Consider the following 19,048-nt stretch of genomic DNA (forward strand, 5'->3'; position numbering starts at 1 on the left):
CCATTTCATTAACCGATCCATCACCTTAGCCATTTCATTAAGCCCCCTCCCTGTGCGATTTTATTGGCCCCCTCCTCTCATCCCCTGTGCAGTTTCATTAACCCCCTCTCCCCTCAGCGCCATTTCATTAACCCGCCCTTCTCCCCCCTGTGCCATTTCATTAACCCCCCTCCCCCCTGTGCCAATTCATTAAACACCCCCTCCCATCCTTCCCCCTGTGCCCATTCATTAACCCCCCTCCCACTGTGCCAATTGATTAACCCCCCTCCCCACTTTGCCAATTCAATAACCGCCCCTCCCCTCCTCCCCACTGTGCCAATTGATTAACCCCCCTCCCCACTTTGCCAATTCAATAACCGCCCCTCCCCTCCTCCCCACTGTGCCAATTAATTAACCCCCCTCCCCTGCTGCCTCACCTTAACACAAACTCACCTGGCCTGTGAGTTCAGCAGCCTGTGTCAGTAGTGTGTGTGCCTTCTTCTATCCTGCAGCGTCCGCGACTGACGTGTGATGTCAGTGAAGTCCTCATGCACGGGTCAGCAGAGGAATGTCGCAGACGACACAGGCTAGAAGTACGTCTGCGTGAGTAAGTCGGGGCAGCTGCAGGATGGCCCTGCCTGGACCGGCGGCGGCTAGCGGCTTTAGAGTGGGGCTAAAGGGCTAGCTGCTTTGGGCTCCCAGGTACGACAGGGCCCAGGGCAGCTGCCCCTTTTGCCCCACGTTAAAGACGGCCCTGGTGCAGGACAGGGAGAGGACATGGCAGCACTGGAGTGCAGGGAGGACGAGCAGCCTATCACTGCTGGGGCTTCAGGAGACTGGTAAAGCTGGGTAGCAGGCAGTACACAGTCAGGGCTCAGAGTGCTCCTCTGGCTTTTCCAGTCAGCTGAAAAGATTATCTGATGGGTAAAGCAGCCATATTGGAGACATGAAGAGTAGTAGCAAAAGTCACTAAGCTGCTGTATTTCCTAAAATGGTATTGATTTAATGATTGTACTAGAGTACCTGTCGTTGCACGGTCTTCCTACCTAAACCTTGTGGGAGGGGAAACCAACAATGATATATAAAAACACATGTTTCTTTTCCTCTCCCACAAGGTTTAGTTAGTTAATAAACAGCTAGTTTATTAAGTGTTTGATGTAGGAAGAAACAAAAGTGATATGATCTGATGCTCAATCAAAGCTGAATAAAGGTGATGTAGGCCGCCAAGGTGATGTAGACCGCCAATTTGGTGTAGACTGCCAAGGTGATGTAGTCCGTTAAGGTTATGTAGACTGCCAAGGTGCTGTAGATCCCTGACCAATGTCCCTTCCTCCCAAAAAAATATGTGACCCCCAAATAGTGTGACATTTTTTGGGGATGCAAAAGTATACAAGGTCAGCTGTATTGCTATGAAGTTTCATATTTTGTAAAAATAATGAAATCTGTATCGATTTACCATACATTTTGTGAAGAAACCTTTTCTGACATTTCCAGCTCCTGAACAAGTTAAAAAAGTCAGCAGCGGTCTTGACGAAAACAGATGAAGATTATTACGAAGAAAATCTCACGGGTCAGTCAGCGAGGCTGAAATGGGAAAGTGTGTTGGAGAATTGTTATAAGGCAAGTACTGAACCCATTGGAAGACCCTACATTCAGCTTTGGATCCTATACCACAGTATGCATGCATGTACTGTGTGTATGTATATACTGCGTGTGTATGAGAGTGTGCATGTATATACAGTATCTCCCATAAGTGAGTACAACCCTAAATTTTTTTTATGTGACAACACTGAAGAAATTACCCTCTGCTACAATGTAAAGTGTGAGTGCACAGAATAGCTCAGCACACAGCCATTAATGTTTAAACCTTGGCAACAAAAGTGAGTACACCCCTAAGTGGAAATGTCCAAATTGGTCCCAATTAATGATTCCTCCCCTTTGTCATGTGACTCCTTAGTGTTACAAGGTCTCAGGTGTGAATGAGGAGCAGGTTTTTTTTCTTAAGTTTGGTGTTATTGCTCTCACACTTTAATGATAGTCACTGGAAGTTTGATATGGCAGAGCTGCAGCACAGTTGGCAAGACCATACAGCAGTTTCATAGGACAGGTTCCACTCAGAACCGGTCTCAGCATGATTAACCAAAAAAGTTGGGTGTACATGCTCAGCGTCATATCCAGTGTCTTCGGAAAATAGATGTATGAGTGCTGCCAGTACTGCTGCAGTGGTTGAAGGGGCTCAGTCTGTCAGTGCTCAGACCATACCCTGCACACTGCATCAAATTGGTCTGCAGTGCTGTCATCTTCGAAGGAAGCTTCTTCTAAAGATGATGCAAAAGAAAGCCCACAGACAGTTTGTTTAAGACAAGCAGACTAAGGACATGAAATACTGGAACCAGGTGCTGTTGTCCGATGAGACAAAGATCAACTTATTTTATTCAGATGGCGTGTAATGCGTGTGATAAGGAGTACAAAGACAAATTTGTCTTGCCCATAGTCAAGCATGGTGGTGAGAGTGTTATGATCTGTGGCTGAATTATTGCTGCTGGTACTGGGGAGCTACAGTTAATTGAGGGAACCATGAATACCAACATGTACTGCGACATACTGGAGCAGAGTATGATCCCCTTCCTCCAGAGACCTGGCCGCAGGGAAGTATTCACACATGATAATGACCCCAAACACATCATGGATGAGTGGAAGAGGACTCTAGTGACAACCTGTGAAGCTCTGATGAACTTCATACCAAAAAGGATTAAGGCAGTGCTGGAAAATAATGGTGGCCACCCAAAATATTAACACTATGGGAACAATTCTGACATTTCCACTTGTACTCACTTTTGTTGCCAAAGTTCAGACCTTGTTGCCAAGGTTTAGACATTTAGATAATGTCAGTGTGTTGATTTATTTTGAGGGGACACAGCATTAAACTCTGTTATACAGGCAAAGTCCACAATGTAGAAATCTACTGGCACCACCTGGGGATTACTGACTAATAAAGCAGTATTCACACTCAGTGGAGACAGTCCAATTAAGCTGTGATGAACCACTGAGGTGCACCAGTGTCAGAGGTATAGATGAATGAAATGACAGTAACTGGTTAGAAAACTATAAACTCGGCACTCACCAGGACGATGGTTCAAAGTGTTTCTTCTTTATTCAAGTTAAAACATAGCGGCATACACAGGTGGGAGGGCAAGTGAACAGGTGTGCAGGGGGAAAGGAGAGGCGACGGACCGGTCCGCGTACGTAGCGCTTCGTCAGGCCGTACATCATGCCGCTAGTAGGTGTGCTCTTAAACACGCCCGTGCGGGTGTCTCTATGGTTACAAATAAACAAATCACAATACAAATAAAAAACGCATAGAGCTGATCAGGGGCGTACCTAGAGCATTTGGCACCCGGGGCGGACCCTTTGTTTGGCACCCCCCCCCCCGCCCACCACACACACGCACCCCCCTTAATTACACCCCCTCCCTCCCCTCCCCCCAGGGGCGGACTGACAACACTCGGGGCCCCCGGACCAAAAAAAAAAGGCAAGGGCCCCTGCTAGGTTCTGCAGCTCGTCAATCTTCTGCCATGCTCCTATTCCACCCAAATCCCACACACAATAAATAAAAATTTATATATGTAAGAAACACTTTAACGTAAGTAAATTTCCATGACCAATAATACTGGTATACAAGGAGTAAATATATACCACCACACAATAACTGGATAATACCGCCATACTGTACTGAATAAAACCACTATACACAGACCAGTATACTATAAGGAATCTGTATACAATATAAGTGATTATATACAGGACCATATGGCGGTAGATATCAGCTATACACAGGATGTGTGTACCATATAAGTGATTACAGTTACATTTTGGGACTCACAATTACGTCTTTTCTGATCAGCGGTGTCCTCTTTCCTTTTCTTCTCTGTCCGGATAAGACTGCCATGTGGATCTCTTAACATCTGCAGGACAAACATGTAAGACTCTGCATATATTCAGTGCCCTCCCCTCCTCTACTATCTTCCCATCTATAGGCCCACAAACTGTAATAATTCCCTCCTTGGTGTCCTGCACAGTAAAAGGGCAGGTAGGTAGGTAGCCAGGTTACCCCCTCTTTTCCATAGGTAAATGCAGAGTTACACCCCCCCTCTTTCCCATAGGTATATGCATAGGTATATGCAGAGTTACACCCCCCTCTTTCCCATAGGTATATGCAGAGCTACCCCCCCTCTTTCCCATAGGTATATGCAGAGCTACCCCCCCCTCTTTCCCATAGGTATATGCAGAGTTACACTATATACCTATGGGGAAGGGGGGGTGTAGCTCTGCATATACATATGGGAAAGAGGGGGGGGTGTAGCTCTGCATCTACTTTTGGGAAAGAGGGGGGGTAGCTCTGCATATACCTATGGGGAAGAGGGGGGGTGTAGCTCTGCATATACCTATACAGAGCTACACCCCACCCTCTATACATCTATATAATAATAAAATAATAAATGTAAAAAAAGTGGTTCTGTTTCACAGTGATCTCACCAGCAGAATAGTGAGTACAGCTCTGGAGTATAATACAATACTCTGGGTCCTAAGGCAGTGTTTGCCAACCCAGGCGCCTCCAGCTATTGCAAAACTACAACTCCCAGAATGCCTAGACAGCCAAAGGCTCTCCGAGCATGCTGGCAGTTGTACTTTTGCAACAGTTGGAGGCTCCCTGGTTGGGAAACACTGGGTTAGGCCTTAAGGCAGTGTTTGCCAACCCAGGCGCCTCCAGCTATTGCAAAACTACAACTCCCAGCATGCCTAGACAGTCAAAGGCTCCCCGGGCATGCTGGCAGTTGTAGTGTTGCAACAGCTGGAGGCTCCCTGGTTGGGAAACACTGGGTTAGGTCTTAAGGCAGTGTTTGCCAACCCGGGTGCCTCCAGCTGTTGCAAAACTACAACTGCCAGCATGCCCGGACAGCCAAAGGGGTTAGAAGGGGGAGGTAGAAGGGGGGCAGGCAGGTGGGGGGGGGGGGTTACCTATATGGTGGTGGGTGATGGGAGGGAGGCCATACAGGTGGGGAGCTGGTTACCTGTACTGCCACAGTAGCGGGAGGCCTGGCGCTGCAACATTCTGCTGGAGGGCGCATGCTCATCTCCAGCGCGCTCCTCTCTGCCGGCACCACGTCTCACGCATCATCACTAACGTGATGACGCTTCTCCTAGGCAGCCACAGCGGTTCTGTAGGGCCGCAGGCTGCCTGGGAGGTAAGGAAAGAGGGGGTGTGGGGGTTGGGGGCACGGCTCTGGGGGGCAGGCCGCCCCCCACGCCCCCCCCCCCTAGGTACGCCACTGGAGCTGATTCAAAACATTAAAAGCAAGAACTTTCTATGTATGTAAGTCACAAGAATTGCATTGCGGAGTTAGGACGTTATAAACGCTCCCATTTAATTCCGCTCATTCAAACCAAGTTCTAAGGAGCTCCTGATGTCTATCCCTTCTACCGGTGGCCACTGCTACCCGTTCTATGGCAGCAAATCTCATAGCTAGGGATGAGCGAATCGAATCTGAATCTAACGAATTCTAATGAATTACGAATTTCAGGAAAACTTTGATGCGTCGCAAATGCGAACATCGCCGCGATTTGATCGCGCAAATCCCATCATTAAACTCCATTTAGTGTGGTCCAAGCTTCAGGGCCGGGTATCTAAAATTGCGGATCCTCATGTGAGGACATGGGGCAAGGGTCGGCAGGATGACCCTGAATCACATGCAGCATGCAGCTGATCAGCAGCCAGCCACCCCTGTGATGTTGCAGCCCTATATAATCGGCAACCATCTTGCGGCCAGTCACATTAGCGTTCTCTTACATAGAGAGAGGGACAGACAGTAGTGTGTTTTGCACAGAAAAGCATTTTTACAGCAGCTATTCACCTCCCAGTCACATCAGCGGTCTATTGCAGAGAGAGAAGGACAGAGAGCAGTGTGTGTTGCACAGAAAAGCTTTTTTACAGCAGCAATTCACCTCAAGCTCAAATCCAGCCTAGAAGCATTGATAGGGAAGGGAGAGAGATTGAGAGAGATTGAGAGCGAGCGCAATTTTGGGTGTAGCACACAGTGACTGTGTGCTGTAGCACTCGTGTGTACAACAAATGAAAAGTTAATAGTAGCCAGCCAGTTAGGGTGAGCAGAGAACTAAAAGCGTATAGTCCTATGTGTAACCTGTGCGTACATCTAAGTGGTGTACCATTTTGTTCCTATTAAAGTCTTAAGGGCATAGATACTGTTAAAGGCCAGCCAAAAGTACACACCTGCTGGTGTTGTAGACAAATAATTTTTTAGGCATACTGGAGCGCATTGTCCTCCTCTCATAAGTGCATATCACATACATACATCTAAGTGTTCAATCTGGTTGTCAAGCAGTTCCTGAAGTGTTCCCCCCATCTGCAAGACATCCTAACAATGGGAAGGAAACTTTGCATGCACTTCAGCCATTCGTACACCACAAAGCACACCCTCCTTGAGCTGCAGCGTCTGATTTGCGACGTTTGCACACGTTGGAATTCCACCCTCCATATGTTGGACCGACTATACGAACAGAGAAAAGCCATCACTGATTTCTTGATGATCCAAGCGGATAGGGGGACTCCCCTGTGTAACTTCAGTGTCAACCAGTGGCAGCTCATACGTGACACCTGCCGTTTGCTCAGGCCCTTTGAGGAAGCCACATTAATAGTAAGTCGCCAGGATTACGGTATGAACAACGTCATTCCACTGCTTCATCTACTACAACAAGTGTTGGAAACAATGGCTGGTAAGGGCACTGGAGACGTGGCACCCACATCTCATGGCCACATGAGTCCTGTGGGGGCTGCACTGGAGGAGGAGGAGAGGGAGGGGCACAATGGAGCACAGTTTAGGTTTCGCGAGATGGGCAGTTTTTCTAGTCATCTGACAGGAGAGGAGGAGCAGGAGCAGCCAGAGGAGCTAGAGGGTTATGAAGAAGGTGAGACAGAGGACCCAGACACACCGTGGCAGTATACAGTGGAGATGGAGGCAGGGAGTCCCTCCAAGTCACTTGCACAAATGGTAAGATGCATGCTCACTTGCTTGCGTAGTGACCGCCGAATTGTCACCATTCGGCAGCAGGATGACTTCTGGCTCTCCACCTTATTGGACCTTCGCTACCGGTACAAAATGGGGGCCTTTTTTACACCCACTGAGAGGGAGGACAAACTGACCTACTACAGAGACACCCTACATAGTTAGTTGGCCGATGCCTATCTGCGCCATCATCCATCCTCTCATAGGTCTGGCTTGGGGGGGCCCTCTGCGCTCAACTTCCACTGCCCTGGCTGCTGGGTAGGGGTGAGGTGGCAGGAGGAGTACCAGCTCCATCAGCAGCAGCCTGAGTCTACAGTCGCTGATGAGTAGCTTTCTTCACTCGCATAGTGAAGCAACTCCTCAGCAGCAGGTAGACCTGGAGCAGGACCTGAACCAGCAGGTAGTGGCATACCTTGACATAACCATGACAACACACCTTGAAGATCCACTGGACTTCTGGGCAGCCAAACTTGATTTTGGCCACAACTAGCAGAGTTTGCCCGTGAAAAGCTGTCCTGCCTGGCCAGTAGTGGGTGTTTAGTGCGGCATGGAGAACTCATCTATCCAAGAAAAATGTGGAGAGACTGACCTTTGTGAAGATGAATCAGGCATGGATCAGACAGGATTTCCACCCACCAATGCCTGATGCATCAGAATAGATTGACCAGTAGATTGACCAACACTTCGCAAATATGGATAATTCCAAACAGATTTAAGGTGCTGCTCCCCAGTTACAGACATCAGACCACAAGTAAGTATTGAGGATATGCATTAGCTAAAACCTAAGTTTTCTTAGGATAAAATATATGTACCCAAAATATTTTTGAAATCAAACAAAAGGAAAGGTGTGCAAAAAACACCATGTGCCACCTACACCACCAAGTGTTGATGTGATGCAAAGTCCTTTAAAAGGTAGAAGGAAACAACGTATGGTCCAATGTAACTGATGGGGGTAAAAACGTCCCCTGTAAGCCCCTACTCTAGCATTATTAATTCCTTTCTTGGCAAGTGTAACCCGTCTTAAAAAGGGTGGTCCCCTACAGGAACCTCTCCCTATTTCCATCTAAAAACCCTGGGAAATGGCAGTGTTTGTAGGTGGAGGGAGAGGTTCCTGTGTGGGGCCGCCCTTTTTGGGTCCATATAATTTATCCTAAGCATATTGTTAAAAGTTAAGTTCTATGTAATGCATATCCTCAATACTTACTTGTGCACACTAACACTTTTACAAAAGAGACTGTTTTCTTCTGGCTTCTTGCCTCAGCTACTATTCTGATCCTGCCACCCGCCTGATGCCACAGATTTGATGCCAAGTTTTCCTTTTTTTACCCACCTTTGTCACCGGGTACTGGTATTGCCACCCACCGCACCACTATTTCATTATGCCACATATGTTCTCCTCATGCTGATGCCAGCTCCAAGCTGTCTCATACTGCCACTTAATGTTCTCCTCATGCTGCTGCCACCTCCAGGCTGTGTCATTAAGCCACTATATGTTCTCCTCATGCTGCCGCCACCTCCACGCTGTGTCATTCAGGCACTATATAGTCTCCAAATGCTGCCATCACCTCCATGCTGTGTCATTCCGCCACTATATGCTGCCGCCAACTCCTGGCTGTATCATTCAGTCACTATGTGGTCTCCTCATGCTTCAGCCACCTCCAGGCTGTGTCAATCAGCCACTATATGCTGCCGCCAACTCTAGGCTGTGTCATTCAGCCACTATGTTTTCCTCATGCTGCTGCCATCTCCACGTTGTGTCATTCAGCCACTATATGGTCTCCCCATGCTTCCGCCACCTCCAGGCTGGGTCATTCAGCCACGATATGTTCTTCTCATGCTGCCACCACCTCCACGCTGTGTCATTCAGCCACTATATGTTCTCCTCATGTTGCCGCCACCTCCATGCTTTGTCATTCAGCCACTGTATGGTCTCCTCATGCTGATGCCACCTCCAGGCTCTGTCATTGTGCCGCACTGCGACAGTGAGTCTAATAGCGATGCCTCTGATCTGCATGTCATACTGATTAACAGTATTATTTCACTAACCCAACACACACCCTATGCGTGTTACAGCAAGGCAAAGTGTTCTACACCCCAATTGAGGCCAAAAATAGCCATTTTTAATAGCAATTCACAGTGAATAAATTGGGACCGAACTGAATTTTTAAAGAAAATTTGGTAAATCAAATGTTTTTTAAAGTTCGCTCAACTCTACTAGTGTGTCCCAAGACAACATCCAGGTCATGAGCAATAAAAACCTGGAGTATAAAATTAACACACTTGCTGACCTTGAAACACACCTGTTTTGGATCATTAGTTCATTGCAGGTTTATGCAGAAAATAATCGATCCCCTCGTGGACTCAGAAGATATAAAGTTCCTTCACAGTACACAGAGGATAAAGCTTTCATTAAAGCGTGGAAAGCAGAGCACCCGCGGCACTCTCTGAACCTCCAGAAATTAATCCTGGAGAAAAATAGACAGGAATATGCGCTTGTGACTGAAGAACTCTGCAAAGCCAAGTGCGAATTGAGAACAAGGCTGTGGGAGCAACAATATATGTTGTTTACAGTGAATCTGGAGAAAAAAATCAGCGGTTTACAGAACACTATCAAGGAGTCTAAAAGAGACAAATTCTTAAGGGATAAGAGGGATTTCGACCTCCATCAGGAAATCACCTGGAATAAACAACGGCCTACACAAAATAAGGGGCATACTGGATACAACAAAAGAGGTGGACATAATAGGTATAGAAGAAACAAAAGACCCCCTGAGAAGTCTGACTTTTTCACAATGGAGTCGGAATTTAGTGGCTCTGATGAGATGATGGCTACTGGTTTCAAACCAACACAGCTGTTACGCCGAGTGCTCCGGGTCCCCGCTCCTCCCCGGAGCGCTCACAGCGTTCTCCTATTCGCAGCGCCCCGGTCAGACCTGCCGACCGGGTGCGCTGCGATAATGTTCCCAGCCGGGATGCGATTCGCGATGCGGGACGCGCCCGCTCGCAATGCGCATCCCGACTCGCTTACCAGACCCGTTCCCCATCTGTGCGGTCCCGGCGCGCGCGGCCCCGCTCCCTAGGGTGCGCACGTGCCGGGTCTTTGCGATTTAAAGGGCCGGTGTGCCACTGATTGGCGCATTAGGTTTTAATCAGTACCTTCACCTGTGCGCTTCCCTACTTATACCTCACTTCCCCTGCACTCCCTTGCCGGATCTTGTTGCCATTGTGCCAGTGAAAGCGTTTCCTTGTGTGTTCCTAGCCTGTGTTCCAGACCTCCTGCCGTTGCCCCTGACTACGATCCTTGCTGCCTGCCCTGACCTTCTGCTACGTCCGACCTTGCTCTTGTCTACTCCCTTGTACCACGCTTATCTCAGCAGTCAGAGAGGTTGAGCCGTTGTCGGTGGATACGACCTGGTTGCTACCGCCGCTGCAAGACCATCCCGCTTTGCGGCGGGCTCTGGTGAATATCAGTAGCAACTTACAACCTGTCCACCGACACAGTCCACGCCAATCCCTCTCTGGCACAGAGGATCCACCTCCAGCCAGCCGAATCATGACAACAGCTAATTTTTTAGAAACCCCAAGAGGAGGAGAACGAGACAAGGGGGGCGAAAAAGGAATAGGAGATCAAAGAATACATCCCCAGAAATGAAAGTTTGTAACTTGGAGGAAGTAAAAGCTGAAAACATAGTCATCAATCTCACAGATTATACCTTAAGTGACGCTTGCATATCGGTCCTAAATAAGGGTCTGAATTGTGCCCTCAATGAGTCCTTTGATTATACAGCCTTTGAAGAGGACTTTTTCCGAGCTATTCGTAAAATCAACAAGACATTTTTTGCCACCAATTCACATTTGAATAAAAATGTTTCACCTTTGCAGTTAAAAGAAGGAGAGGTCCCTTGCATTATTGGACCTCTGGGTTTAAGGGTAACCAATGAGGCTTATTCTAAAGATGAGTCAGTAATTCGTGCAGAGGTCATAGTAATATCCAAAGCAGATAAAGGGGGAGGGGTAGTAGTTTGGCGAAAAAGTGACCATGATGCGGAGGTGCTTAACCAGCTCGGCAACATGGTAGTTTATGAAAAACTATCACAAGACCCCGCTGATAAAATCATGGAAAAATTGAGAAGTAATTTGCGCATATACACAGAAAAAAATATAATCACAGAAAAAAGAGCAGAACACCTCTTTCCAAGTAAACCTGCCAAACCAAGATGGTACATCTTACCCAAAACCCATAAAAACATCTCATGCTCATTTGCGAACCTGTTCCTGGCCATCTTTGAAAGGAGGTGTTGTACATATTTACTGTGAATAACCCATATGCTAAGTTCATTTGGGACGGAACGGAGGAAGAATTCTCAGCTTTGGTCCAATATTTAAATGAGGTCAACAATGTCAAGAAGGCATTTACATCCACGTTCGGTGACACAGTGTTGGAATTCTTGGATGTGAAGACTGAAATTGTTAATAATTCTTTAATTACCTCTGTATTCAGAAAATCCACCTCCAAGAATTCCATACTGCACTTTGAATCCTCCCATCCGAACCATACAAAAAATGCCATTCCGTTCAGCAAACTCGCACGATTAAAAAGAATTAATAATGATCCTAGCATATTTGAAAAACAGGCTGATGAGATGGAGAGTCACTTGGCTAGAAGGGGTTATCCACCTAATGTGTTGAGAAAGGCTAGGAACAAGATAAGTAGCGTCCCCAGAGACAATCTATTAATGAAAAAACTGAAAAAAAGAGGAGAGAGGTTTGTCTTCTCGTTCAACAATACACCTATGAACACCCAGGTTAAAAAGAGCCATTTATGCCCACTGGTACATGCTGCAACAAGATGAGGATATAAAGATACATACCTCGAGCATGCCAATTGTCACCTATAAAAGAAATATTACAATTCAGGACTTCATTAAAAAAAACGTTTTATCTCTCACATGAAAGAAGTTAAATGACCCAGCTGCTATGAGGTTTGCTGCCATAGAACGGGTAGCAGTGGCCACCGGTAGAAGGGATAGACATCAGGAGCTCCTTAGGAAAGAATTCAGGTGGATTCTGTATACGAAAGCTCCAGGACAGCTTGGTTTGAATGAGCGGAATGAAATGGGAGCGTTTATAAAGTCCTAACTCCGCAATGCAATTCTTGTGACTCACATACATAGAAGGTTCTTGCTTATAATGTTTTGTGTATTTTATTTGTATTGTGATTTGTTTACTGGTAACCATAGAGAAACCTGCACACGCAGGTTTAAGAGCACACCTACTAGCGGCATGATGTATGGCCTGATGAAGAGCTACGTGCACGGAACGGTCCATCGCCTCTCCGTCCCCCCTGCACACCTGTTCACCTGCTCCCCCGCCTGTGTATGCCGCTATGTTTTTACTTAAATAAAGAAGAAACACTTTGAACCATCATCCTGGTGAGTGCAGCATTTATGCTTCTCTAACCGGTTACTGTTATACAGTCTGTGCACTCACTACGTTACATTGTAGCAGAGGGTCATTTTTTCAGTGTTGTCATATGAAAAGATAGAATCAATTATTTACAACAATGTGAGGGGCGGACTCACTTATGGGAGATACTGTATATATAATGATAGGGGTGTACTCACTTATGGGAGATAATGTGTATATATAATGTGAGGGGTGGACTCACTTATGGGAGATACTGTTTATATAATGATAGGGGTGTACTCACTTATGGGAGATACTGTATATATAATGTGAGGGGTGGACTCACTTATGGGAGATACTGTATATATAATGTGAGGGGTGGACTCACTTATGGGAGATAATGTGTATATATAATGTGAGGGGTGGACTCACTTATGGGAGATACTGTATATATAATGTGAGGGGTGGACTCACTTATGGGAGATACTGTATGTATAATGTGAGGGGTGGGCTCACTTATGGGAGATACTGTATATATAATGATAGGGGTGTACTCACTTATGGGAGATACTGTATATATAATGTGAGGGGTGGACTCACTTATGGGAGATACTGTATATATAATGTGAGGGGTGGACTCACTTATGGGAGATAATGTGTATATATAATTTGAGGGGTGTACTCACTTATGGGATATACTGTATATATAATGATAGGGGTGTACTCACTTATGGGAGATACTGTATATATAATGATAGGGGTGTACTCACTTATGGGAGATACTGTATATATAATGTGAGGGGTGGACTCACTTATGGGAGATACTGTATATAATGTGAGGAGTGGACTTACTTATGGGAGATAATGTATATAATGTGAGGGGTGGACTCACTCATGGGAGATACTGTATATAATGTGAGGGGTGGACTCACTCATGGGAGATACTGTATATATAATGTGAGGGGTGGACTCACTTATGGGAGATACTGTATATATAATGTGAGGAGTGGAGTCACTTATGGTATATAATGTATATATAATGTGAGGGGTGGACTCACTTATGGGAGATACTGTATATATAATGTGAGAAGTGGAGTCACTTATGGGATATACTGTATATATAATCTGAGGGGTGGAATCACTTATGGGAGATACTGTATATATAATGATAGGGGTGGACTCACTTATGGGAGATAGTGTGTATATATAATGTGAGGGGTAGACTCACTTATGGGAGATACTGTATATAATGTGAGGGGTGGACTCACTTATGGGAGATAATATGTATATAATGTGAGTGGTCTTATTTATGGGAGATACTGTATATATCATGTGAGGGGTAGACTCACTTATGGGATATACTGTATATATAATGTGAGGGGTGGACTCACTTATGGGATATACTGTATATAATGTGAGGGGTGGACTCACTTATGGGAGATACTGTATACATAATGTGAGGGGTGGACTCACTTATGGGAGATACTGTATATATAATGTGAGGGGTGGACTCACTTATGGGAGATACTGTATATAATGTGAGGGGTGGACTCACTTATGGGAGATACTGTATATAATGTGAGGGGTGGACTCACTTATGGGAGATACTGTATATATGATGTGAGGGGTGGACTCACTTATGGGAGATATTGTATATATAATGTGAGGGGTGGAGTCACTTATGGGAGATACTGTATATAATGTGAGGGGTGGAGTCACTTATGGGATATACTGTATATATAATGTGAGGGGTGGACTCACTTATGGGAGATACTGTATATAATGTGAGGGGTGGACTCACTTATGGGGGATACTGTATATAATGTGAGGGGTGGACTCACTTATGGGAGATACTGTATATAATGTGAGGGGTGGACTCACTTATGGGAAATACTGTGTATAATGTGAGGGGTGGACGCACTTATGGGATATACTGTATATATAATGTGAGGGGTGGACTCACTTATGGGAGATACTGTATATATACAATACAGAAATGTAGGTGCACTACTGTGGTAGATGTATACAATGACATTGGCTAATCCCTCAACACTGATGTTAAAATTGAGACATTCGCCAGTGTATCCTTATATTAAGGACACACCAGAGCCCGCACACCAACGCCAAGGTTTCTCAGATGGCACGGGACCTAACGCTAACCTACCTGTGCGTAATAAGCAAAAACCAGGAGCCAGTGGGCAATTACAGCAGCACTAGGTCGACATGCAGCCTGCTCCCAGTTCCCTCCAGCGTGACTAAGCACACATACAATGGAAGGGGGGAGAGAGGCTACAAGCCCCACCCAAGTTGGCTGATATAGGTGCATGGCCTCACAGGTGCAACCCTAATGCTGCCTGGAAAATGTTCAAGGTGCATTAACATATGGAGTTTACACACCTCCACGTATAAATTTACAAACAACAACAAAAAACGTGGTCTCAAATGGCTGGAGGTGCTCAACCCCAAATGCGGTTGTGCATTTATACTGGGGGAGCAGATCCTGCCCTTGTAGTCCGTTGCTAGGGGCGATCCCCAGCATAAAAATGCATACAATGGAGGATGCCTGCAGCGGACTACAAGTGCCACAATAGAATCCTACACCAGGTAAACGGTGTGGATGTGTAACAATTAGAATACAATACAGAAATGTAGGTGCACTACTGTGGTAGATGTATACAATGACATTGGCTAATCCCTCAACACTGATGTTAAAATTGAGACATTCGCCAGTGTATCCTTATATTAAGGACACACCAGAGCCAGCACACCAACGCCAAGGTTTCTCAGATGGCACGGGACCTAACGCTAACCTACCTGTGCGTAATAAGCAAAAACCAGGAGCCAGTGGGCAATTACAGCAGCACTAGGTCGACATGAGGGGTGGACTCACTTATGGGAGATACTGTATATATAATGTGAGGGGTGGACTCACTTATGGGAGATACTGTATATATAATGTGAGGGGTGGAGTCACTTATGGGATATACTGTATGTAATGTGAGGGGTGGACTCACTTATGGGATATACTGTATATAATGTGAGGGGTGGAGTCACTTATGGGAGATACTGTATATAATGTGAGGGGTGGACTCACTTATGGGAGATACTGTATATAATGTGAGGGGTGGACTCACTTATGGGAGATACTGTATATATAATGTGAGGGGTGGACTCACTTATGGGAGATACTGTATATAATGTGAGGGGTGGACTCACTTATGGGAGATACTGTATATAATGTGAGGGGTGGAATCACTTATGGGAGATACTGTATATATAATGTGAGGGGTGGACTCACTTATGGGATATACTGTATATATAATCTGAGGGGTGGAATCACTTATGGCAGATACTGTATATATAATGTGAGGGGTAGAGTCACTTATGGGAGATACTGTATATAATGTGAGGGGTGGAATCACTTATGGGAGATACTGTATATATAATGTGAGGGGTGGACTCACTTATGGGAGATACTGTATATATAATCTGAGGGGTGGAATCACTTATGGCAGATACTGTATATATAATGTGAGGGGTAGAGTCACTTATGGGAGATACTGTATATAATGTGAGGGGTGGAGTCACTTATGGTAGATACTGTATATAATGTGAGGGGTGGACTCACTTATGGGATATACTGTATATAATGTGAGGGGTGGACTCACTTATGGGTGATACTGTATATATAATGTGAGGGGTGGACTCACTTATGGGAGATACTGTATATATAATGTGAGGGGTGGACTCACTTATGGGATATACTGTATATATAATGTGAGGGGTGGACTCACTTATGGGAGATACTGTATATATAATCTGAGGGGTGGACTCACTTATGGGATATACTGTATATATAATGTGAGGGGTGGACTCACTTATGGGAGATACTGTATATAATGTGAGGGGTGGACTCACTTATGGCATATACTGTATATATAATGTGAGGGGTGGAGTCACTTATGGGATATACTGTATATAATGTGAGTGGTGGACTCACTTATGGGATATACTGTATATAATGTGAGGGGTAGAGTCACTTATGGGAGATACTGTATATAATGTGAGGGGTGGACTCGCTTATGGGAAATACTGTATATATAATGTGAGTGGTGGACTCACTTATGGGAGATACTGTATATAATGTGAGGGGTGGAGTCACTTATGGGATATACTGTATGTAATGTGAGGGGTGGACTCACTTATGGGATATACTGTATATAATGTGAGGGGTGGAGTCACTTATGGGAGATACTGTATATAATGTGAGGGGTGGACTCACTTATGGGAGATACTGTATATAATGTGAGGGGTGGACTCACTTATGGGAGATACTGTATATAATGTGAGGGGTGGAATCACTTATGGGAGATACTGTATATATAATGTGAGGGGTGGAATCACTTATGGCAGATACTGTATATATAATGTGAGGGGTAGAGTCACTTATGGGAGATACTGTATATAATGTGAGGGGTGATGTCACTTATGGTAGATACTGTATATAATGTGAGGGGTGGACTCACTTATGGGATATACTGTATATAATGTGAGGGGTGGACTCACTTATGGGTGATACTGTATATATAATGTGAGGGGTGGACTCACTTATGGGAGATACTGTATATATAATGTGAGGGGTGGACTCACTTATGGGAGATACTGTATATATAATCTGAGGGGTGGAATCACTTATGGCAGATACTGTATATATAATGTGAGGGGTAGAGTCACTTATGGGAGATACTGTATATAATGTGAGGGGTGATGTCACTTATGGTAGATACTGTATATAATGTGAGGGGTGGACTCACTTATGGGATATACTGTATATAATGTGAGGGGTGGACTCACTTATGGGTGATACTGTATATATAATGTGAGGGGTGGACTCACTTATGGGAGATACTGTATATATAATGTGAGGGGTGGACTCACTTATGGGATATACTGTATATATAATGTGAGGAGTGGACTCACTTATGGGAGATACTGTATATAATGTGAGGGGTGGACTCACTTATGGGATATACTGTATATATAATGTGAGGGGTGGACTCACTTATGGGGGATACTGTATATATAATGTGAGGGGTGGACTCACTTATGGAAGATACTGTATATATAATGTGAGGGGTGGAGTCACTTATGGGAGATACTGTATATAATGTGAGGGGTGGACTCACTTATGGGAGATACTGTATATAATGTGAGGGGTGGAGTCACTTATGGGATATACTGTATATATAATGTGAGGGGTGGACTCACTTATGGGATATACTGTATATATAATGTGAGGGGTGGAGTCACTTATGGGATATACTGTATATATAATCTGAGGGGTGGACTCAATTATGGGATATACTGTATATATAATGTGAGGGGTGGACTCGCTTATGGGAGATACTGTATATAATGTGAGGGGTGGACTCACTTATGGGATATACTGTATATATAATGTGAGGGGTGGAGTCACTTATGGGATATACTGTATATAATGTGAGTGGTGGACTCACTTATGGGATATACTCTATATAATGTGAGGGGTAGAGTCACTTATGGGAGATACTGTATATAATGTGAGGGGTGGACTCACTTATGGGAAATACTGTATATATAATGTGAGTGGTGGACTCACTTATGGGAGATACTGTATATAATGTGAGGGGTGGAGTCACTTATGGGATATACTGTATGTAATGTGAGGGGTGGACTCACTTATGGGATATACTGTATATAATGTGAGGGGTGGAGTCACTTATGGGAGATACTGTATATAATGTGAGGGGTGGACTCACTTATGGGATATACTGTATATAATGTGAGGGGTGGACTCACTTATGGGAGATACTGTATACATAATGTGAGGGGTGGACTCACTTATGGGAGATACTGTATATATAATGTGAGGGGTGGACTCACTTATGGGAGATACTGTATATAATGTGAGGGGTGGACTCACTTATGGGAGATACTGTATATAATGTGAGGGGTGGACTCACTTATGGGAGATACTGTATATATGATGTGAGGGGTGGACTCACTTATGGGAGATATTGTATATATAATGTGAGGGGTGGAGTCACTTATGGGAGATACTGTATATAATGTGAGGGGTGGAGTCACTTATGGGATATACTGTATATATAATGTGAGGGGTGGACTCACTTATGGGAGATACTGTATATAATGTGAGGGGTGGACTCACTTATGGGGGATACTGTATATAATGTGAGGGGTGGACTCACTTATGGGAGATACTGTATATAATGTGAGGGGTGGACTCACTTATGGGAAATACTGTGTATAATGTGAGGGGTGGACGCACTTATGGGATATACTGTATATATAATGTGAGGGGTGGACTCACTTATGGGAGATACTGTATATATACAATACAGAAATGTAGGTGCACTACTGTGGTAGATGTATACAATGACATTGGCTAATCCCTCAACACTGATGTTAAAATTGAGACATTCGCCAGTGTATCCTTATATTAAGGACACACCAGAGCCCGCACACCAACGCCAAGGTTTCTCAGATGGCACGGGACCTAACGCTAACCTACCTGTGCGTAA

The 19,048-nt window shown here is 45.0% G+C and overlaps 1 protein-coding gene across 1 annotated transcript in view; it reads left to right on the top strand.

The window, feature by feature from the left end:
- NOSTRIN (nitric oxide synthase trafficking) overlaps window positions 1-19,048 on the top strand; it is an 85,478-nt gene that overhangs the window by 45,488 nt on the left and 20,942 nt on the right. The window contains exon 8 of the mRNA XM_056534136.1: window positions 1,474-1,599. Within this exon, the coding sequence (XP_056390111.1) occupies window positions 1,474-1,599 (126 nt within the window). The remainder of the gene's footprint in view (window positions 1-1,473; window positions 1,600-19,048) is intronic.

This window comes from Hyla sarda, chromosome 8 (assembly GCF_029499605.1).
Source record: "Hyla sarda isolate aHylSar1 chromosome 8, aHylSar1.hap1, whole genome shotgun sequence".
Taxonomy (NCBI): Eukaryota; Metazoa; Chordata; class Amphibia; order Anura; family Hylidae; genus Hyla; species Hyla sarda.